This window comes from Juglans regia, chromosome 1, assembly GCF_001411555.2.
Source record: "Juglans regia cultivar Chandler chromosome 1, Walnut 2.0, whole genome shotgun sequence".
Classification (NCBI taxonomy): domain Eukaryota; kingdom Viridiplantae; phylum Streptophyta; class Magnoliopsida; order Fagales; family Juglandaceae; genus Juglans; species Juglans regia.
In genome coordinates, this window is record NC_049901.1 from 8,527,919 (window position 1) to 8,551,253 (window position 23,335).

General features: G+C 36.7%; 2 protein-coding genes across 4 annotated transcripts; one reads left to right on the top strand and one right to left on the bottom strand.

Moving 5' to 3' along the window:
* Nucleotides 1–1,285: 1,285 nt before the first annotated feature.
* Nucleotides 1,286–3,670, top strand: LOC108998544. Of its 3 annotated transcripts, XR_001997343.2 has the most exons (5): nt 1,286–1,970; nt 2,218–2,313; nt 2,943–3,102; nt 3,189–3,318; nt 3,417–3,670. XR_001997343.2 is itself a non-coding variant. In XM_018975110.2 (4 exons), the coding sequence occupies exons 1-4, from the start codon at nt 1,799–1,801 to the stop codon at nt 3,232–3,234; spliced, it is 474 nt and encodes a 157-aa protein (XP_018830655.1). In that variant the 5' UTR covers nt 1,286–1,798; the 3' UTR covers nt 3,235–3,670. The 3 variants fall into 3 exon arrangements, 2 of the variants coding, with proteins under 2 accessions (XP_018830655.1, XP_018830656.1); XM_018975110.2 differs by having other exon boundaries at nt 3,189–3,670; XM_018975111.2 differs by having other exon boundaries at nt 3,192–3,670.
* Nucleotides 3,671–5,614: 1,944 nt separating this feature from the next.
* Nucleotides 5,615–13,248, bottom strand: LOC108998664 (LRR receptor-like serine/threonine-protein kinase ERL1). The gene is made up of 27 exons (XM_018975309.2): nt 12,916–13,248; nt 12,098–12,236; nt 11,890–11,961; nt 11,712–11,783; nt 11,537–11,608; nt 11,367–11,438; nt 11,125–11,196; nt 10,812–10,883; nt 10,639–10,710; nt 10,463–10,531; nt 10,227–10,298; nt 10,066–10,137; nt 9,918–9,989; nt 9,732–9,803; nt 9,585–9,656; nt 9,390–9,461; nt 9,216–9,287; nt 9,067–9,138; nt 8,882–8,953; nt 8,711–8,782; nt 8,543–8,614; nt 8,386–8,457; nt 8,243–8,316; nt 7,803–7,934; nt 7,380–7,718; nt 6,769–7,139; nt 5,615–6,386 (listed from the first exon to the last, which is right to left on the bottom strand). Exons 1-27 carry the CDS (start codon nt 13,022–13,024, stop codon nt 6,024–6,026), a joined length of 2,964 nt encoding a protein of 987 aa, XP_018830854.1. The 5' UTR covers nt 13,025–13,248; the 3' UTR covers nt 5,615–6,023.
* Nucleotides 13,249–23,335: the final 10,087 nt, after the last annotated feature.

The window sequence follows — 23,335 nt, forward strand, 5'->3', positions numbered from 1 at the left end:
AAGCCCAAAGCCTGGGTAATAAGGAAGCAAATATAGGATGATGGGACGCCGACATTTATGACATCGCCCTGCACACACGCGTAATGATAGGGTCACAGACTCACGACGTCAAAAGCCTAACACACACACATGAGCAGAGACCACAATAAGGCAACTTGTCCCCAATAATGTGCACGACACGACCCCTGTCATTGACAAGGGCCTGTAGGAAGTGGTTGTGCCCACATACCTGCTACGAGGATGTGACCAAAAAAGGCAATGCCCTGTCAAAGGCCACAGTACAACGTCCTGTACAAAAGACAGACACCTTTGGCATGAGATACAGAGAGACCACCTCAATTAGCAGTATAAAAGCCAAACACCAGGTTATTATTACTTTCTTATTTATTAAAATTCTCTCTAAGGAAGAAAAACATTGACTTAAACATCGAAAGTTACCAATAATCCCAAGCCTCCACCTTAAAAGGAATGTACAAATGGATCAAATGTTTGACAAAATGGGAAAAACATACATTTTGTCAAACATAAACACAGATGCTCAAAATGATATATGGTCCAATTAGCTTGTAAAAGGTTAGAGACAGAAAAGAAAACGAAGCTATATTTTGTGTCAGTGGTTTGTGTTTCATTTTACTCGAAGTACTGTATAAATTAGTATCACACAACGAATGATTCTGCATATCTGTAGGGGTTATTGTTGAGTCAAAAAAGGATACAGTTTATGTGAGGTGCAATTGCCAATTTCAGTTATTTGTGTTAATATTTTTTCTTAAATTAGTTTGTTCGTGTGCATTGGATGGTGATAATTTCGATTGTTTTACAGATTTTAATATTGAGTAATGCTATATATAGTTGTAGAATACGTAAGCATTGTATAATTCTTTTAGACTGTTTTAAAAAAGAGTATGGTCTAATATTAAAAAATATATATTTTTTTTATATAGATCTCATATTTATTTATTTTTAAAAAAAATTGCATGACATTACACACTTCACGACTGTATATATCAACACTCAAATTCTAAAATTTTAATATTCATTTGATAAATAATACAGCAAGAAAATTATAATAAAATTAGATTTATAAATTGATATATATTGTATGATATTTGAGTTCTACTTTCGTGAAATGGCTTCGTGGTCAATACATGTTAAGTTCAATGACAGGTAAAAAGTTCGGACCGCACCGGTTAAAAAATTCGGGGTTTCCTGAAATTTTGGCGCTATAAAATGCCCGCTCCGTCGTCCTCAGCAGCTCCTCCATTCACTTCCATCAGTTCATGGCTCCTTAACAGTTAACACCGTCCCAAATTCTCGCTGCCGGTTCCGACGCCAATTTCTCAACGAATAATTTAGGTTTTACCCAATTAGAACGTTCCTCATTTTAACTCTCTCTCTCTCTCTCTGTATATATAATTTTTCCCGGAATTAAAGGCTCAGGCAAAGAGATTTGTCGCAAAAGTTATTGGGATAGAAAAGTTTTGATGGAGGTTTGAAGGGAATGAGCGGTGCTTTCTCTCTCGTTCTCCGAGAAAGAGAGAGAAAGCGTGGGAAAATCTTTAAATCAATGTTGTTGGTTTGGTTCGTTATCGCGAAGCAGTAAAACCAGAGCTTTCTATCTCATTTTCCGTGGGGTTTCCGAGAAAAGGAGTAAGACATAAAAAGGGGAGAAAGAAAATCTGTAAAGAAAAATTTGAGAATTGAGAGAAACTATACGGTATCTATGGCGTTCCTTGCCTTGGCTTCTTTGCCTGATACGTGGTTGTGAGAGTGAAATTGAAGCGAATGCGATACAGAAATGAACGAAGATATGGAGGAGATTGTTATGGAATCGTTCGTGGCTGAAGAAATTGATCTCGATTACGAGTTCGATGCGGCTACGTTCTATGATTTCACCCGGGCGGAGACTGATCTCGAGGCTATAAAAGCCGAGCGCTGGTTCGAATCCGCACAGAGTTATCCGCCTTCGCGTAAGCAAGCACCCACAACATGTTGGCTGTATAAGAAAATTTTGGTTTATGGATGGTTATACTCCGTATACGTCATTCGGTGGAATTATTATATTTCGTGTAAATTGATAACGATTTTCTATTTGGAACATTGAATGCATATTTGTAGAACTAGTTAACATTTTACGACATGTCCTGTTATGGTATCTGAATATCTTATATGGTATACTTCGATTATTTTTTAAATGTTTTATCGTTTAATTTCTAGCTCTCATCGTCAAGTTGAAAAAGTGGGGGAAAGACCTTCCTGTAGAAAGTAGAAACACCGAAACGAGGAACTCCAGTGGCAATGGCTTTAACAAAGGTATAATTGATAGAATTCTTCAACTTTGTTTTTTCATGTACTTAATTATACCATTAGAAGTAAATCGATATGTTTTTTTTTTCTTTTTTTGGATAAATAAAGCAATGGTGGTACAAATATTATTCGATCATTCTCATGTTTAACATGGTTTTGAAATTCTGGGCAACAGTGACGAGCTGAACATACCTGCAGAAAGATGCAAAGAATCGTGATGTTTAAGTTTTTTTTGTCAAATGCTAGTAGCAGTACTAGGTTAAATTCAAAACAGAGTCTCACAAATTGGACTGTTTGGTATTGCATCCAATTCGGTGGTTATTTCCATCTACCAACTCCCTTTGAATTGCCTATAATCTGCAACTATGTCTTATAAATAACTTATATTGACCAAAAATACCAATGGAAGTGTTGTGATATCAACTGATAATAATAACTAATGGAGATTGTGTGATATTGAGCCTCTTTTTGATACGAAGTTTCATTTTTGAACAAGTAATAAAATAAGAGTTGACCAGATAAATATTCCATGTTCTACGTTCATTTCTGGTGTTAACTACCTTTTAATGTTTCTTACAATCGTTCTTTATGTTTCTTCTTGTTGTGTATCCAAATACTAATTCATGTATCTTTAGGATTTCATTTTTATAAGCAGATGGCTGAAGCAGGGCCAAAAGCCAAAACAAAGTCCCCAGTCAAGCCGACATTATCGAGGAGTTCTACCTTAATGAAACCAACAGCAAGTCACTTGGCCAAGCAGAAGAAACCTGGAGTTCATTCTACCCGATTTTTGAGGTGATAGAACGTTAGTTATTTCACAGGTACCCTTTTTATTGGTGACACTGGCCAGTCTATAACTAATCTCCACTTTTCTTTTTCAGTAGTTGGTGTTCCCCCAATTGGGTCTCACCAAAGATCGGTAAATGAGACCGTGTATATTCAATTGGAAAACTCTTTCTTTCAGGCGTTTTTGCACACCGAAGCTGACATGGAATGTGATTTAATGAAACGGTTTGTTTTCGTTTTACTTTCAGTTAATGAGTTTTGGGCGGGATGGGAATTTAAATGAAAGAGGACGGTACGTTAGCTTATGTTAACTAATCTAGCAGGCTTTCACTTCAGACAAACCATGATGGCTGGTTGAATCATTAACCTGCCAAAGAGTGCAGGGGAGGAGGAGCATTGCTTTGCAAGTTTAAAAATGGTGGCTTATGGAGTTCTCTAAATTTATTGAAAGTATCTCCATATAATATGGGAGCTGTACATGGAAGACAAAACTTAAAAAAATATTGTCTGTCTCACTTTTAATTCCTACTTAGAATTTTCAATATTTTATTCAATGTGTCTTGGAATTTTTATCAAACATCTTCAGTGCATTTAAGCTTTATATATGTATTTCCTTGGAAAAGGACACACATCACCTCCTCCTCAAATTATCATCAAGATTGACAAAAGTTCTTCGCAGAACTCACAAGTAGTCTCTTATAAATTCATTAGGTAGAATTTATTCTTGAAAATCAGTTTACAAGAGAAGGGTAACTAAGGACTTATAAACTACCAACCAATATTATACTTAGTAAATGTGAGACTGTAACAACCACCACGCTCCACATCCAACATCCATGACGATCCTGGCGCTCACATGGGCTGGCTATGCACTAGGTCTTTCCAAGCCCCGGATGAATACTGTCATGTCGGCCCGTGCCACACAATTGCAATTTTGTGAACATGGACTGCATACGTGTGGTGGCTATGATACCATTTATTATGAACTCACTCTTGAAAATCGGCTTATTAGGAAATGGTGTCTAAAGACTTATAAATTACTAACCAATCTCTTACTCAATCAATGTGAAATCGTAACATAGTCGACTATGCTGGGAACACCGAGTGATAGGGATAAAAGGAGTGGACACCAGTAGAGATGAGGGAAATAAACATAAGCCAAACCGCTTTGATCAAAGAAAGAAAACACGACACGTTATCCTTGCAGACTGTGGTCCTCAACAATTAGGAGGTGGGTCGCGCGCAGAGGAGACTGGCCAAGCTGCAGTGGAGGGAGGAACAAGAGAGCACCACCAGCGAATCTTGGGGTGCTAATATGGGATTTGGAGGAGGGGAGACAAATGAAGGGGATCTGGGTCTTCTTCTTCTATTCGTGTTTTCTTTCATTTTTTTCTCTTTTTTTTTTTAAATAGCTCTAACAGCAGCAGTTCCACGTGAGCTTCGTCCACCAACTCGTCTATACCTAGGCAAACTGTGGAAACTGGTTACTTGCGAAAGGTGCATTAAAGTTTGATAATAAACTGTTCTGATGCCTTTGATCCGTTTTTAATTGTTCTCTTCATGACTTCTGGAGCATTTGTGTTTTTAAACATCCTACAAACTGACGGTTCATTCTGATGTAGATGTCCTTTCTTTAGGCTAGACGATAGTTACAAACATTGATACTAGTTAAACACCTTATGCTACAGTTGTGATGCTGGAAAAAATTTATATCTCATCTCATCTATCTCATTCTCAAAACATCATTTAAATTCAAACATTTTCAAACTAATAATTACAATTTTATCAAAATTTTAAATAAAAAAAATTCAACATTTTCAAATCTCAAAATAAAAATTATATTTTAACAATATTTTAACTTTAAAATATTGTTTTATTCAACTTTTTTTCTATTTTTTCAAAACTCAAGAAATATTTAACTCAAACTATTTTATTACTATTTACAAATCATCTTATTAATATTTATAAAATTATCATCTCATCTTTCCTGGGATCCGAGACTTCAAATTTGACTTGAGTTTGAAAGATTTTTCCGTCATTCAAATAGAAGCAAGTCATTTTCAAAACCAAGAATTTATGATCTGTTGCAAGATATTGTACTGCTTAAAATACTTTTTTCCTGGTGCCGTACGATTGCCGTATCATTGTGCTACTTGGCGGTTGTTAGGGAATAGGGTTTCACCTCGTCTCAATATCAGAGTCTGGAGGTTTCTGGATTATTTGCACATTAGGAAAGTGATCTGGAGCGTCATTGCAGGTTGAACACATTTGACGTTATGCCTGTGCATACAAGACCTCTTAAGTCCTTACTCGTAGAGAACCTGATCAGGCAACAGCTTGTAGGGGCACAAAGACATGGTAGTAGGTAGTCATTTTACTGAGAATATGATGATCCACCTACTTTACATATATTGGCTAAATGACGACGACCCATATGGGATTTGTCATCTAGTTTGTATTTCAGTTATCAGAGGTTGCGGAATAATGAATTGGACAGGTTCATTGATAATAGAACAGTATTATATAATTCCTGCAAACCTGTCTTAGAAAAGAGGAAAATCTTTACAGTAGAAGCTAAATCTTGTGGAAGTCTGAATGTCTAGAAGGCATTAACAACTAATTGGTTGGACTAGAGGAAATAAGACAAAACTATACTGGAGCATAGACATGTTGTCAGCATGTATTAGAACAAAATACACATTACAAATTGAGGATTACTTGTACCGTAATGTTGGCAGATTCAACCGTCCAAAAATGCATCATCAGATGTTCACGAGCAAAATATAGTCAGTAATATATGTCCCAGAACCAAGTTACTAGAGCCAGATATTCATCATCTTTTAGGGAAGGAACAAAAACTGGGACTTTCCCTATCTTCCATCCTCTTGTTTTTTTGTCTTGTCGGATGCCAAGGACTGAAATTGGAAACTTCAAAGGGTATTCTTAGATATGACCTCACCAAACCGAACAAACCACTGAGCATCAGAAGAATTATTCTCCTGCTGAAACTGCGGCTGCTGCACTTTTGGTTGCTGTTGTCCTTTGTCGATCACAAATTGAGCATAGTCAACTGTCTTTGGTGGTTTAAAACCAGGTTTTCCAGGAGGTGCTGGAATCAGGGAGACCAAAACCCTTGAGACCTCATGCATGGTTGGCCTCTCAGAAGGGTTCCGCTTTGTGCACAGCAGAGCAAGTTGGAAGGTCTTCCTGACATGGGCTAAATCCATGCAAGTCACAGAAACCTCAGGATCAACAGCCTCCATGACTGTATTATCATCTGCCTTGGACAATATCTGGAGAAAATAACAATAATGAGAAAAGGGAGAAAAAAACAACTATAATCCGCTGCATTTTATATCTGGCTCCTATTGATTTTGTATGTATTGGGATCCCAACCACGCACGGAAGTGAAAAATATTGAATCCATCTTCATTTCAGTTTTAACCAGATGCCCCATACTTCCCAACACTTGGTCAGACAGTCCCAATATTCAAAGAAGAAATAATCCTATCAATTAGCCAAAGCAAAATGGCCGATCAAAACTAATCACGTCACACTGTGGTGTGCAAAATCAACCAAGTTTGACCTGGATCTTGAACTTCTTTTATTGCCAATTTAGGATGACAACACTTTTAACAATTTATACAGAAACAACTTTGTGATCAAGAAACATACCAGTTGATGCAAGTTTGACTCATTGTCCACTGCCTTCTTTCCAGTCAGTAGCTCCAGAAGAACAATGCCAAAACTATAAACATCCGATTTTTCATTGAGCCGGGATGTTCGAGCATACTCTGGGTCAATGTAGCCAATTGTTCCAAGAACATAAGTGGATGCATGAGTTTTTGAAGCTGAGATACATTTGGCAATCCCAAAATCAGAGAGATGAGCCTCAAAATTCTCATCCAGCAGGATATTTGACGACTTAACATCCCTGTGTATAATTCTGGGGTTGCAATCATGGTGAAGATAAGAAAGTCCCTGAGCAGCCCCAACTGCTATTCTTAGTCGTGTCTCCCAATCAAGTTTTACCTTCTTTGAAGGTCCTGTAATATATGCCACGTCAAAACAGTAGTCAATATCCAAGAAAAATCTACACTTGATTCATAGTCCTAAAAAACAGTACATCTCTCTTCCAGAGTTGAAAAGTTTTCCTGTATTCCAGAAGTTAAAGAAAGATGACAGCATAGCTTTTTATTCATAACTTCTCATACTGGAAATGAATCATAAAACTCATCAAATTCACGAAAATCAACAAGTAATAAAAACAGTATAGGCAAGCTAACCATGAAGAAGATCCCACAGAGAACCATTGTCCATGTAATCATAGAAGAGAAGGTTTCCGTAGAGAGATAGAGCGTATCCATGCAAGCTGACTACGTTCCTATGTCGAATGCTACCGATTGTTTCCAGTTCGGTCTCAAATTCTTGCAAGTTGTTTGGATATTGGTTGTAAAGTCGCTTAATTGCAATCGGCCGGGAATTCTTCAAGACGCATTTGTATACTGTGCTAGAAGCACCATACCCTATAATATACTTCTCATCCAGATTCTCAGTGACTCTCATTATATCATCAAAGGTGTGAATAGCCATATCCATATGAAGAATTACAAGCGTGGCAGAACCTAGAAATAAAAGAAATGCACCTCAGGATCTGAGGTTAAAAAGATAGGAATATTTTGCAAGTACATTGGCCAAAGTTTGGATACCTTGTCCATTCCCTTTAGATCTCTTTGTCAATTGCTTTGGTTGGTTCGATTTGTAGATAGCAACTATTACCACAGACAAGAGGGTGATGAAGCCAAACGACATACAAATAACTGCAGCTTTAGAGAAAAGCGCTGGAAAAGAGAGAATGAGATTATATTATGATGAAATTATAGAATAATTTTATTTGAAAGCCTTTACACCGCATACTATCCACTTGACATAATTATATTTGAAAAGATAATTCTAAAATTTGAATCTTACAAATCAAATTATGCAATATGGATAGTGCGTAGTGTAAAAACCTTCCAATAGCACTACTCCTCAGATATAGAGGTAGTTCCAAGCCCTCAAAAAACATGAACTCAAGCCTGTTGGCATAACAAATATTTTATTAATGGGAACTGAAATGCACCCCGGCAGTACATAATTGTATTAGTACCTCTGGATTTTGCCATATAAGGTCCACATATTGATCCCAACCAGTTGCCACACAACAACGGATTCCCTATGAAGCTGCTTTCAATGTACACGGAATCATTAAAGGAGTCTTCATAAAAAATAAAAATAATCTTTTTGCCATACCTGTCTGGTAAAAAGCGTGAGAAGTTCCTCATAAGGGGTACAGCTCCCGATAAGTTATTGTAAGATACATTGCTGAAATATTGAGGAATCAAATATTAAGGGATGCTTTAAACACTATATGAATGGAAGTGGAAGAGGAACGTGGAATTCAACTTACAGAGTGGCAAGACTGAAACAATTCGTTAGTTCATCAGGAATTTTTCCATGCAATTTGTTGTTGTTAAGAATCCTAACGAAACATTTACAAAGGAAATGGCTTTAGCCAAAAATGTGCCAGCTACAAAACCATCATCAAATTATGAAAGCGGTAGCAGATGTTACTTACAGAGAGAAGATATTCTGCAACTGACCAAACTCTGGAGGGATGCTACCAGAGAGATTATTCATTGACATGTCACTACAATTAAAGATAAGTTTCACACAATTAAAGATAAATATCGAAAGGTGATGTCTCCTATGATTACACCAACAATTACTACATAAGCCTAAAACTCACATGATCAGTATACTTCTGAGGTTGCCAAATCCGGCTGGCAGAGACCCATCAAGATGATTGCCACTTAAATTTCTAAATGCAAATATTGATCATGAACATTACCACCAAATATCAAAGAAATTAAAAATATTGGATGCAGAAACACTGAAGTAAAATTGAGGGGGAAACTTTGATTGCAGACTCACAGGGTGAGAAGGTGTTCCAAGTCACCAATTGAAGCTGGAACAGGTCCAGAGAAATTATTGCGAGAGAGGTCACTGAAAGAGTAACACAGTCAGCCGCCTCTTGTGAGACGGATACTAACCCGAAAAACAAAATTTGAAATGAAACTTACAGTGTATCAAGATTAATGATGTGTCCAAGCTCTAGAGGAATTCTGCCTTTGAAACTGTTAGCTGAAAGATTTCTGTAAGGTCCAGAAAGTTTTCTTTTATCAATAACGTACAGGAAAAACATGCAATAAAAATCATAAATGAAATACTTTCAAACCCAGTGAGTCAACGCTTACAGATAAGTCAAACTGTCCAGATTGCGCAAACCCAAAGGGATTGATCCATTTAAGCGATTACCATGCACATTGCTTCGGGGACGCGGGCAAAAGTCACAAATGACCAGTCAATTGCAGACAAATTTAAAATTGAAACTAATGTCACAAGTCAAAAACATATAAAGAACCAAAGGAAAAAAAAAAACACCATCTTACAATTGATTCAATGCCACACAGAAGCTGATGTTGGGTGGAATTGGTCCTTCAAGCTCATTATTGGCAAGATTCCTGATGCATAGAATGAAACAGTTATTAACATATACCGTTTTGAAAAAAAGACAACATCTAGAAACAAAATCTCACAATTCAAACAGCTGCTCCAGCTTCCCAAGTTCAGAAGGAATCTGCCCGACCAGTTTGTTGTCGTTCAACTGCCTGCAGACTTCTAGCTCAGTAAAATATATAAACTAAAACCTTTTTTTTTTATCAGAAAAAAATATAATGTAAAACATAACACCCAAACTATTTATTCCATGCAAGATATCTCACAGGTAGCTAAGCTTTGACATGTTGCCAAGCTCTGGAGGTACAGGCCCAGTGAGCTTGTTGCCATGGAGATACCTGGAACAGCCAGAGTCAAACACAAATGATCCTACATAGTGTATGCAAACTCTCTTTTCAGGCAACATTAACTCACAGTTTGCCCGTGTATGATAAGTTGCCAAGTATTGGTGGGATTGGCCCAACAAGTTCATTCTCACTCAAATCCCTGCAAGTGTAGGACAGAACAAGTAACTCGTAACAGTCATACCATAAGCACTAGAATATGGAAATGACAGCAGTAATGTGCATACGTACAGGACAGCAAGGGCCTGCATCAAACCAATCACCTCTGGGATCTGCCCCGTTAGCCTATTTCCTTGCAGGGACCTAAAAGAAGAGGTGTGTAAAAGCTGTAACGCAGTCTCAATGGCAACATAGGCAAATATAACAAAATTTTCATAAATAGTAAACTCCTCAAATCTTCCTAACAACTTAAAGGGTTCCTAATGTGTTTAAACTGAGAAAAATGTTGATTTTGGGAGGAAACTAACAGAGTTGCCACTTGTAGGAATCCAATATTGTATGGAATCTCCCCGGTGATTTGATTGTAGGATATATCCCTGAAATCATTGATACAATCATGAAAGTTACAACTATGAATACATATAAATACATGTGTAGATGATTAGAGAAGCATATCAAAAGTCACCAAAGGCTGTAAACATACAAGATTTCAAAACTTGTACAGTTCCCAATGCTCTCAGGTATTGTACCCGTCAGATTATTCCCTCTGACGTCACTGGAAATAATATATGAGGATTTCAATCACATAAGAAACAAATGTAAACTTACGGAACAATTCAATGGGAATTCATAATTGCATGTATGATCTGTACTCACAAATACCACAGGCCTGTTAATTGACACACATCGGGTGAAAGTGTTCCAGTCAATGAATTTCCTCGTAACCCTCTGTAGAAACAATTTCAACCAAACGAATGAAAAGTTGGAAGTATGTATCTACAAAAGACTATTAGACAATTGTTAACCATGAGGAACATTCAGCCTCATGAACGATTAGCTCAAAGCATCAAAATCCAGAAACAGTGCCCGTTTGACTGAGTAATAAACAGGTAGCACATATTTTTTCTACAAGTAAATAAAGGTAGCAGCATCTTTAGATGAATCCTGTGGAAATTACACCGGTACTTACAGGTATTGAAGCACCTCATTCCAATAAAGAAGTCTCGGTATCTCCCCTGTAATCTGGTTCCGTGCAAGATCACTAAAAAATAAAATCACCAAGTAAGCTCACATCACTAATGATAAAAACCATGAGATACAATTAAGACACCAGCACCATAGAAATGACAAGTTTTAAAGCCCACAATGCATATATATTTGCACATGTTAAAACCACGCGTACAGGGGAATCCAGGAGAAAAGAAAGCGTACAGAGTCTTGAGGTTCGGAATCTGGGTTAGTGTTGAAGGTATGGGGCCAGTCAACTGATTGTTCTTCAAATTCCTGTAGCCGGCAAATTGGAGAATTCTGAGTTAAAATGACCAAAAACAGGATAACATAAAACATGACATGCTAAAAGAAAACGCAAATTCAAGACTTACAAAAGCTCAAGCTGCTTGAGCTTAGATATCGAAAAGGGAATGTCCCCAAACAGCAAATTATCAGACAAATCCCTACATTTAGAACAAAGTCGTTACATTAAAAAGAATACAACGCTCAAGACGTCTTCACCCAAGAAGGGACAAAACAAGAAATCAAAGAATATGGAAATTGTACAGATGCACAAGGGAAGCACAGTTGCCAATTTCATCCGGGATTTGACCAGTTAGCTTATTCCCCTGTAAGTCTCTGCCGTTTCAACAAAAAACAAAAGCAAATAAATGAACAAGCGAAATAATATTTTGTTCTGATAAATGAAGCAAAGCAAGTAAAAACAGAACAAACAATTGCGTACATGTATTGCAAGTTTCTTAAATCTCCAATTGCCGGTGAAATCTCTCCACCTAGGTTCAAGTTCGACAGATTCCTGGAACAATGTACCATAAACCCTTAGAACCTAGCCAAAACCCATATAAATCCAGACGAAAAAAAGAAGAAGAAATTGCTTTAAAAAGAAAATGAAAAAGAAAACACAATAAAGGTGTTAGAGAGAGAAGCAATACAGAGTAAGCACAGAGAGGCTGGCATTGTAGCAGAAGACACCACGCCAGGAACAGAAATCTTGGTTGTGCACATCGTCCCAGTCAAGCAAAACGTTCACCACGTTGCTAAACGAGGCCTTGATCGACATTAACGCTTTCCCTACAAATATCGCCCACCATTTTTATATTAGAGGAAGCTATTCGCCTAAAAACAGAGGAAGCTAGCTTTTAGCTTAAAAAAAATCTCTATGCAAGTTCCAGAATATAATAGTTGGAAAAACATAAGATGCAAGCGCATCTACCGATTATAATCATCAGTGTATACAGATTCACAAGTACTCCATAATAATATTATTTTATTCCGAAGCCTGCGAGCTGCTAGGAATAAAATTGCTATCCAGAAACAACTTTTAGAAACGGAAGAAAAGAAAAGAAAAGAAGGAGACTTTTCGCGTTGACAAAAGGACCTTTTAAAATTTGAAATTTCCGGGCCATGTTTTGCTGCTGATGGAATGTGTATAAGCAAGACGAAAGAACAAGAAAAGGTAGTTATAGACTTGAGTCATATTATTATTTTTATTATTTGTCGGAGAATATTGATTCGTGTTTTCTTCCTTCCATTTCTTCGTCCGTTTACGAAGCAACTAAACGGAACTTCACACATTATTGGTTTCATGGCCATTAATTTCTTCCGGCAATAACAGCTTGCACATATAGTCCACGGAGTCCGGGGCTTATTGTAGATCCTTTGGACAACAAAATGAGCCTCAGCGATTGAAAAATATACAAAAAGAAAGAAAGACTAGACATAAAGCAGAGCTCAAACACGGGGAGAGCACCTTCGTCGTTGAGTGGAGAGGCAATGGGACAGAGAAGAGCCAGAACGGTGATTATTAAACACAGAGAGAGCTCCTTGCTCCTCCACTGCAGGAATACCTCCACTTCCATGGTGGAATAATACAAGAACCCACACACAATGAACGCAAGGAGAGACGGCGAATGTCGTGAGAAACGAAATGTGGAGAAAGAGAGTGATAAGTTCAGACACAAGATGTGAGCTCTGGTTTTCCTTTTGAGAGAGAGATAGGGAGAAAGAGCAGGCTTTTGGCGTGAACTGAAAGGAACAGAGAGAGAATGTTAATGTTAGAGAGAGATGGGGGATAGGACTGGAGCTAGAGAGAGAAAAAGCGAACTTGTGGTTTTAGAGAGAGAGAGAGAGCTATAAACGGCGGTGAAGAGACGTTAGTGACTGACTGAGAAAGAGAGTGAGAGAGGGAGACACTCAGCAGCGGCCGTCATTCGTACTCTCTCCGTTTCCCGAAGTTCTTCGACAGCTATTTGTTCAGTGATAATCCAACGCGCAGTGTCGCGGAGAGTGATACGTGGTCCCATCGGATGGCAATAGGTCTCTTGCTGTAACGCTGTTTTGTTTGTTGCCCCCGATTTAACAAGTCTATGAATACGCGCGGTTTGGGTAGCGCGTAAGGTTGTGGTACTTGAAGTATGCAGAGAGAACATAAGCGCGTGGTGTTGTACTGTAACAGGGACAGTGGAAGAGGAGCTGGATGGGTTCTTGTTTGTGGAACAGTTAAGAAGAAAAAAATGCTGTTTCCACTCTTTCAATTTTCGGATGCACCCACCGATTTGGTTGATGTGGGAAAAGAAAAATGCGAATTTACCCCAATCTTCATTAAAAAAAAAAAAAATGATCACATTGGATTTGGGGTTCTCTTTATGTTCGTTAGCCAATCCCTTCCATGCCCTTTTTTAAGTCAACGTATGCAATCTAATATTAATAGAAGAAAATTTATATTTTCACGTTTGTGTTTTTATATTTAATAAAATGTTTCTATAACATAATTTAATTTAAAATATATATTTTAAAATTTAAATCTTATAAATTATATTATATTATATAGATATTTTACTATATCTGCTCAAAGATAAAATAACTAATAGAAATCAGAATATAAGATAAATGAATTTCAACAAATATTTTAATATAATCATGACAGTTTAAGAAAATAAAATTAATAATAAATGGCAATGAGAGCATCATCTTTCTTGCTTTTGAGTAAGAGAGGTAGAAATAAGATATCACCGAATTAAAGCCTTGTTTGTTTTTCAAAAATATCTCATTTCATCTCATCTCATCATTATAATTTTTTTAAATTCTCACATAAAATAAAATAAATAATTCAACTTTTTCAAATCTCAAAACAACAATAATATTAAAAAATATATTCTAACAATATTTTATTCAACTTTTTAACTTTAATCTCAACTCATATCATCTCATCCCATCTCATCTCTGAAAACAAACGAGCCAAGATATCACGTAAGAAAATTAAAAATCCAATTTATAAAAATTAAAGAAAAAAATAAGTGAATCTCCAAACTGTTATTAGGTTTTTTTTTTTTTTTTTTGGGTTTTTCGAAGATCTAGAATTTTCTTAATTCTAAGACCTGGTTTGATTATACAGTTTAAACTATCTCATCTCATATAATCATTATAATTTTTTAAAATTTTACATAAAATATAATAAATAACTCAACTTTTTAAATCTCAAAATAAAAATATATAAAATATAATAAATAATTTAATTTTTTTTAAATAATATTTTATTTAATTTTAAATTTTTATTTCATCAAATATAATCTCATTTATATGTAATCAAACCAGAGCTAAAAACTGTTAGAAGAGGATAAATGCAAGCGGCATTTTAGGTGGGGGGGGAGTGAAGGTAGGACCTAGGAGGAGAAAAAAATAAAGGAGCTCAGCTGCATATGCCATCTATAATGAGGAACCTATAATAGAAACAACGATGCATAATTATGCAGAAGCTGGACCATTTCTTTGTCAGCTCACCTCCATCCATCATAACCAAACCTTTTACCTATCCAGATTCCACTCTATTCCCCTACCTACCTACCTATTGCTCCCAAAATTTACATGTACCAAATGGTGTCTCGGATAAGTAAAAAAATTCATAATCTTTACACCACCTATTATTTTTTATCTTTAAAATTATGTGATATAAAAAGATAAATAAAATAATTCAATTAATTTAATAAAAATAAATAAAACAAGCATATATATATATATAATATATAGAATGATAAGTAACAAAATTTAAAAAAATAAATCATTCGGTGCATTTCATCTGTCACCATTTTGATTTATTTAGTATTTTTCAATAATGAAAAATTAAGAGCTTAATTCGTTTAAAACTATATCTCTTAAAATAAGTTCATAAATCCATAAATTTTAAGTGTTTTTTTAAATTATATTTATTTTTATAAAATTTTTATATGAATTAAACAATCATTTAAAACAAAATCTCAACTTGTGAGTGCTGCAATAAGGCATCTAAATACTTATCTTAAAACTAATTCAAGAAGGATTGGTTGAAAGTGCGGAAACAGTGTCTGCATGGAAGCGGCAGCAGCAGCAAAGCTATCGCCACTTTTGGCAACTGGACAGATTTTGGCTTCGTTTAAAGCTGCCTCCTCCTGCTTTTGCTTAACTTCCTTCCCTTCTTCTTCTTCTTGTTTCTTCCCCCCCCTATTCAATGACTACTGCATCATAGCTTCTCTGATTTTCCTTCATTTTTCTTTTCTTTTATTAATATATATATATATATTGTCCAGGATGGCATTGCTTTGTCTGGAATTGTGGCTAAGATAGATGGCATAAGATATTTTGTTAAAAATTATATAAAATATTATTATAATATAATTTTATAATATAATTTTTATTTTATAATTTAAAAAAATTAAATTATTTATTATATTTTATATTAAAATTTATAAAAATTATATGAAATAAAATAAAATAATTTAATTTTATGTAATCAAATCAATCCTTAAAATACATATCTATCTTTTGTATTGAGATCGAGAATGTTTCCTTGGCAGTTGGATAGTGTTCTGTTGGGGTTTTCAAAAATATAAATATTTTTTAATAAATTTATGCAGATAATTATAACTAAATAAAACTCAATTATATATTATGAAATATCTAGGCATTGTTTTTCTACTTTTAGATACCGAAATTATGCTAACTTTATCTGTTGCTTCTAAACACGGTTTGATAATGTGTTTATATTTTTTGGCACGATAACAAGCAAAACAAAATAAAACAAAACAAAATAATCATTCGAGGTTTGAAAGATAAATGTTGGATGAAGACATGGAGAATGGGAAATGCATTCAATAATATTATTAATTAATGTCTATTTGGCGACATTCCGTATGATGAAGTTGACATTTTTATACATCTTTATAGCTTTCCATAATTTAAATTATATGAGAGCTCTATAGATATCTTTAATGGCAATGGACTATTTTCAAGCCATTGTTAGAGAATCATTTTGGATTATTATGAGATTACCTCGATCGAGAGAGTGTCTTCTAAGACTAAAATTATTGTGTCTAATTATGGGTCTAGATGAGTTGAGCGTGTAGTCAGTGATTGAGTTTCGTTCATTTAATTTTTATGCAAATTACGATCTAAGCTTGAGTTTTCATCTAGCTGTATTTTGCATTCATGAATAGTTTATTTAATATTCGAGTTTACTCATCAGTTATTTCACTTGGATACAATAGATTATTTATCTTTTGTTAACTTTATCTACAAATTTTAACAAACAAACCCTGACTTGTTAATATCTTTATAAAATTTATGTATACATATATAAGGAGCGGGCTTCAATATTCAAGTAATATAGACAATAACATGATTTCTTATAATCTCTTTAAATATTAATGGTGGCTTGAAGCCATGCCCTAGTGCACGAAACCTACACTGGACTCCTCAACTAGCTCACGGTGGAGGTCTCCTCGCCCATTAGAGGACCGCCACTCATCCTGCCAGTGGTCTCCTCGTCGACCATACACCACGGGCAAGACTTCTCGGCCATAACACTCCATGGTCACGAACTCGTCGGCTACACCAACCACGGGCAAGACTCCTCAGCCAAGGACCCTCCCATCCATTAGATCGTCGTCCACCATACTCGTCGACCAGCCAACAAGCTTTTCAGCCGCTGGCGGGCAACCAAATCCTCAGCAATCTGCTCCTCAACCACGTACTCCTCAAATAGACACTTTCCCCAGCCATGCATGCACCTTGGTAAAGATGCTCATCAACCACTGGGACTTATCTGCTCATACTCATTTGCACGGTAGAAAAAGAGAGAGATATATATATATATATATATTTATATGAGAAATGAAAATAAGGAGCAAGGAAGATAAGAAATGACAAACGACAACGGGCAATTTCGGTCAAGCAGTTGGCAAAAACCAGTCATAGCGGACTCCGGTTTGTCTCGTTCAAAACTTATGTGGATTTTGTTTTCACTGATATAATTGATCTCAGTAGTACGAAATATCCATCACCTACTTACCTCATCGCGAGACACCAAAGGGATGAGTGTAATGCTTAAGGCTACTCTATCCCTCTCGCTAATGAGTGCAGGTCAGCCTTTGGCTATCCGAAGATGAAATCTCCATCAACAAGATCTACATCAATTACTTACATCCCCGCGAGGCAAAGAGATGAGTATAATGTCTAAGGCTGCTTTATCCCTCTCACGGAGGAATGCGGGTTAGCCTTTGGTTACCCGAAGATACAACGGAATCTCCATCAATGCCATTAGTAACTTACCTTCCCAAGAGGCAAAAGGATTAGTGTAATGTCTAAAGTTGCTCTATCCCTCACGTAGAGGAGTGCGGGTCAGTCTTCGGCTACTCAAAAATAGAATTTCCATCAACAAAATCTCTATCAGCAACTTACATCCCCGCAAGGCGTAGGGATGAGTGTAATGTATAAAGCTGCTATATCCCTCTCAAGGAGAAGTGCGGGTCAGCCTTCGGCTCCCCAAAGATGAAATCTTCATCAACGAAACCTCCAGCAATGGAATCTCCATCAATGAAATCTCCATCAACTACTTACCTCCCCGCAAGGCAAATTGATGAATGTAATGCCTAAGACTACTCTATCCCTCTCGCGGAGGAGTGCGGGTCATCCTTCGGCTACCCGAAAACGAATCTCCATTAACAAAATTTTCAACAACAAAATCTCCATAACTACTTACTTCCTTGCGAGGCAAATGGATGAGTGTAATGCCTAAAGCTGCTATATCCCTCTCGCAGATAAGTGCATGTCAACTTTCGGCTACTCGAATACAGAATCTCCATCAATGGAATCTCTACCAACAAAATCTCCATCAACGAAATCTCCATCAGCAACTTACCTCCCCACGAGGTAAATGGATGAGTGTAATACCTAAGGCTGCTTTATCCCTTTCGCAGATGAGTGCGGGTCAGCCTTTGGCTACCTGAAGTCGGAATCTCTATCAACAAAATATCCAGCAACAAAATCTCCATCATGTTCTTACATCTCCGTGAGACAAATGGATGAGTGTAATGCCTAAGATTGCTCTATCCCTCTCGCAGAGGAATACGGGTCAACCTTTAGCTACCTGAAGATGAAATCTTCCTCAACGAAATATTCATCAGCTACTTACCTCCCTGCTAGGCAAATGGATGAGTGTAATGCCTAAGGCTGCTCTATCCCTCTCGCGGATAAGTGCAGGTCAGCTTTCAGCTAGCCGAATATGGAATCTCTACCAACGAGATCCCCACCCACGAAATCTCCTGCGACGGAACGCCATCTTCTGCAACGGAACGTCATCTCCTGCAATAAAACGTCATCTCTAACAACAGAACGTTAAATGGATAACGCCTCAAACCTTTACCGCACCCCAGTAAAACAGTTCAAGTTCTCAAATTTTGCACTTTGGAAAATATTTGTACTAACAGGTTTGACTTTTGCAGCATCTTCTACTTACCTTCTCGTGAAGGTTAACAGATGAGTTCACTCGTAAGGCAGCCTAGCCTGCCCCACGGTGAAATGTGGGTTTAGTCTTTCGACTGTCCGACTTTACTTTTGAGACAACATCTCCACCAGCGAACGCCGAATGTTCGCACTTGTGTCATAACCGCTGTAAGCGGGTTACCTTTAATAACGAGCATTCAGAGTTCACGTGCATCGGAGCTCCAAAACCACCTGAAGTGGACCCAGAGGTTCAACGAGTTCTTTGACCACTTCGTGCTGGTTACAACAAACATACTCTAACATTAACTGCAATTAACATCAAAAAAATAAAGTTCACTAACATCATCAAAAACAAAAATGTCGAAAGAACATATGCCTTTCAACAAATTGAGAGCGAGTCCAGTCTTACAATCCGCTCAATCATTCTCACAATTTTTACATTCTCACAATTTTTATAAAAAGTCAGGTACCACCCGACCTCCCAGGTGTCTGAATAGGTAGTAGGCAAGTCACTTGACTACATGACTAACTTTTGTACACACTCTACGCAGTCAAGCCAATCTCCCACCATAGCCGAGCTACGTACTTGCACTCCATGTAGTTGAGCTTACTTTCCCGCTTATCTTGCCAAGACGTGCTCGGCCCTACATATCTTATGCGGTCAAGCTTATTTCTCGCCACAGCTGGTCAAGCTTATTTCTCGCCACTGCTGGTCAAGCCTATTTCCCGCTTGGGGAGACGTGCTTGCGCCCTACGTATCTTATGCGGTCGAGCCCACCTCCCGCCACATCCAGGATTCACGCTCGCACTTCATGCGATCGAACTTTCCTCCCGCTTATCTCGCCAATATGTACTTGCGCCCTGCATATCTCTATGCGGTCGAGCCCATCTCCCGCCTAGTCCTACACTTGTAAATATTTACTATTTAACATGAGAGGAACGGATGACCAGGGCTAGCTCCCTGAATTTATTTCTCTACGGACGGAGGCGGATCAAGTTAATCACATGTTTTACCTTTGAAGATTCTCAAGGTTTTCTTTATAACAAATTGCCTTTAAGAATCATGCGCAATTGTGATGATGTAAAATATATCAGGCCTAAAATGGTTCTCAAGGCCCAACTCATCAAATAGTCATCACTATAAGACAAATGAAGAGATAAGGAAATTGGACAAATGAGTGAGGGTGTCAGGAGGAAGGGGGTGTCAGGAGAAAGTAGAAAAATGAGATACGATCAGAGACGCAAAACAGACATCCCTTACTACTACTGAGGCGCACGCGTGAAGAGATATTAGATAAAAAAGGACGTCCAAACGGCTAGAAGGGGGTTCTTTTTCAACTTTTTCTTCAACCTCTAAACAGAGAGCTCTATGGAGAATATATTCTCCGGCAAATAGATCTTTAATTCTCATTGTACAATGAGAAGTGAGAGGATATGAGAGACTGTAAACAAGTATATCATAGTATAATCTCTTCTTCCTAAAATCCCGTTGGATGTAGACTTAATGTCAAATCACGTAAATCTGTGTATCTATCTCTCTTTATTTTTTTGTATTTAAATACTGTTCACCATCATATACATACATATGGATACTGTACAATCCCACTGGATCTCTGCTGGGGTCTTCACATCTCACCGATTGAGATCTAACCTATTTCAGTGCATCTGAAAATAAATCTTTATTTCCTTTCGAATAGCGCTGATTCACTATTTGTATTAGCAGAGAAATTAGATTAATATTTGACAATTATTAATAGTTTTTCTTCTCCTTCGCTTTATTTTTTATTTTTATTTTTTAAGAAAAGAAAATGAATGTGGAAGACATGCAGTAACAGCCAACCACGCAAGACAGGATTCAGGACATGCAACCATCTTCATTAATTAAATGCCAATTATGAAAGTATTTTGCACGTGGCATAATCTGAGAACGCTTTGCCTAGCAGTAGACATGTAGCATCACAAAATGGTGACTGTCAAGCAGGGTTACTGGTCCGGGACTTATATACGTATATGGGTTCAGACAGAAGGCACAGCCAGCGACTACACCGTCGGTAACTTCCGTCGGCAACTGTACGGCCGGCGTGACTACTGAAAGATGGGTCCCACGCTTTAAAACTCAGCTTTGAAAGGGGCCCACGATAGGGGCATTTTAATATTGGAGTATTGGAAAAGCTTGGATTGATGTTGAGGGATGATAGTTGCGTCCTTTTCAGCGGGGGATTTTGGGAATTTTCAACTTTTTCGCATGGAAAGTGGTAATTACAAAATCATTTTTGAATTATTTAACTTATTTTTATTTTTATCATTACTCATTTTTCTTTTTCTTTTTTATAAGAAAAGGGTGGTACCTATAATGATTGATGGAGATTCTGGTTACCATACTCACCAATTAACGCTTGCCACGTGGAATCAAACGTTTCAAGTTCCAATGCAATTGGTTTTCGAAAAATATTTGTACATATTGAAATGAATGAGCTGCATATCCTCCCTACCTGCATGCTTGCATGCAGTGCAGATTAACGAAAGTATAAAATATACAAATTCACATAAAATATGTTAAAATATTATCAATATAAACTTTACAACAATAGATTAAATATAAATATCTTTAATTTATTTATTGAACCTATGTGGCTAAATTAGCCCAAAGTAGCGGATCCAGTATACGTAGACTGTAGTCAAAGGAAGACCGTCTTTAAATGGTTGGGCAGGGGAGGGGCCCAGAAGAAATGCGATGGGAAAGGAGACGTGGGCCCGTAGATATGGTTGAGAAATTTAAGGAGGGGATTGATTATACCCCTCATAGGACCCGTGACGGCTATTCTACTATAATGTTTACTGTTGTCACCTTTTTCCTTTTCTTTTTCTTTTTATATAAATTTTAATAAAAAAATGATAGTTAATTATATACGTATCGAATAATAATTCTAAACAAATTAATAAATATTAAATTCACATAAAAAATAATAATTTTTTTAATAATAATTTTTTTTTTTTTTAAAACAACTTATTATATTTAGAAAAACTCTACTTGCACCCGGGGATGGGAACCCCCCGCGTACACGTCCATCCACGTGTGAAAATAAAACGAGGCGTTTCGTTGAATTCGGCTAGTTTGAAACAGAAACCTACAGATTGATTTCATCTTCTTCTTCTCATCTTCTTCTTCCCCGCATACCCCACCAAGCTATTCATTGCAAAACCGATTCCGTGAAAAAATGTTCATAATAAAAACAAAAAAGCCCTACTTTCTACTACAATGCGTAGGCATTTAATCTCTCTTTCTCTTTTCTTTTCTTTTCCTATGCACAAATACAGCATATCTCCAAGTTCTAGATCTGTTTTATTTCATCCATTTTTTTTCCAACCACATGCACACGGAAACACCCACATGAAGCTGACGAACAGAGATGCACGTTCATCCATCGAATCTCATATTTGTAGGATATTCTATGTGATTTTTCTCTGTTTTCTCGGCAACCAAACAGATTGTTATGGACTATTGCATGATTTTTCTCTATTTTCTTGGCAACCAATCACACTGTTACGGACTATTGCGTGATTTTCTTCTGTTTTCTCGTCAACCAAACACACTGTTACGGACTATTGCGTGATTTCCCTCTATTTTCTCGGCAACCAAACAGACTATTACGGAATGTTGCGTGATTTTCTTTTATTTTCTCGGCAACCAAACACTGTTGCAGGAACTTGTTCTTATCCGGATGAAGAAGCAGCGCGAGCCTACAGGACAATTTCTTGTCCATGGCTTTTGGTGGTTTCAAATACTAGGTGAAGATAATAAAAAAAAGGGAAAAAAACAATAAAACTTACAAAAGAAAAGTGATGGAAGATTTGCTTATGAGATTCCATTTTTCTGGGATGGATGACTTGCAGAACCCATTTTGGTGCTGTGTAAAGTTGAAATTGTTTTGTTTTGTTTTTTTTGTTTTTTGTTTTTGTTTTTTTTTTTTTAATAATATCAGCTGCCACGTCAGCCGATTCCCCAACAGGTACCCAACGCCGGGCACCTGTAGCAGAACTGTTATATTTATATATTATATAATTATACCTAATATTACTCAATTTTATAAATTTTTCAACTCAAAAGGACCTGAAGTTTTTTTGTTTTGTTGAGATTCAATAATACAATAATTATATAATTGTGTACACAATTTCTAATAAAATATATTTATTAAAGAGTGGTGTGAAAATTGTAAAATAGTTTATATTGAGGTTTCATATAATTCAAGTTAGAGAGAAACACTTGATGCTGAATATAATAAGTGTTCAATTTATTTAACCAAATTAAATATTAAGTAAATTTAAACATGTAACGGAAGAGACGTACAAAAATAGATATGAACGTAAAACGTTGCACTTGCATTAAAGGGAAGCAAAGACACTAAAAGGGGCTG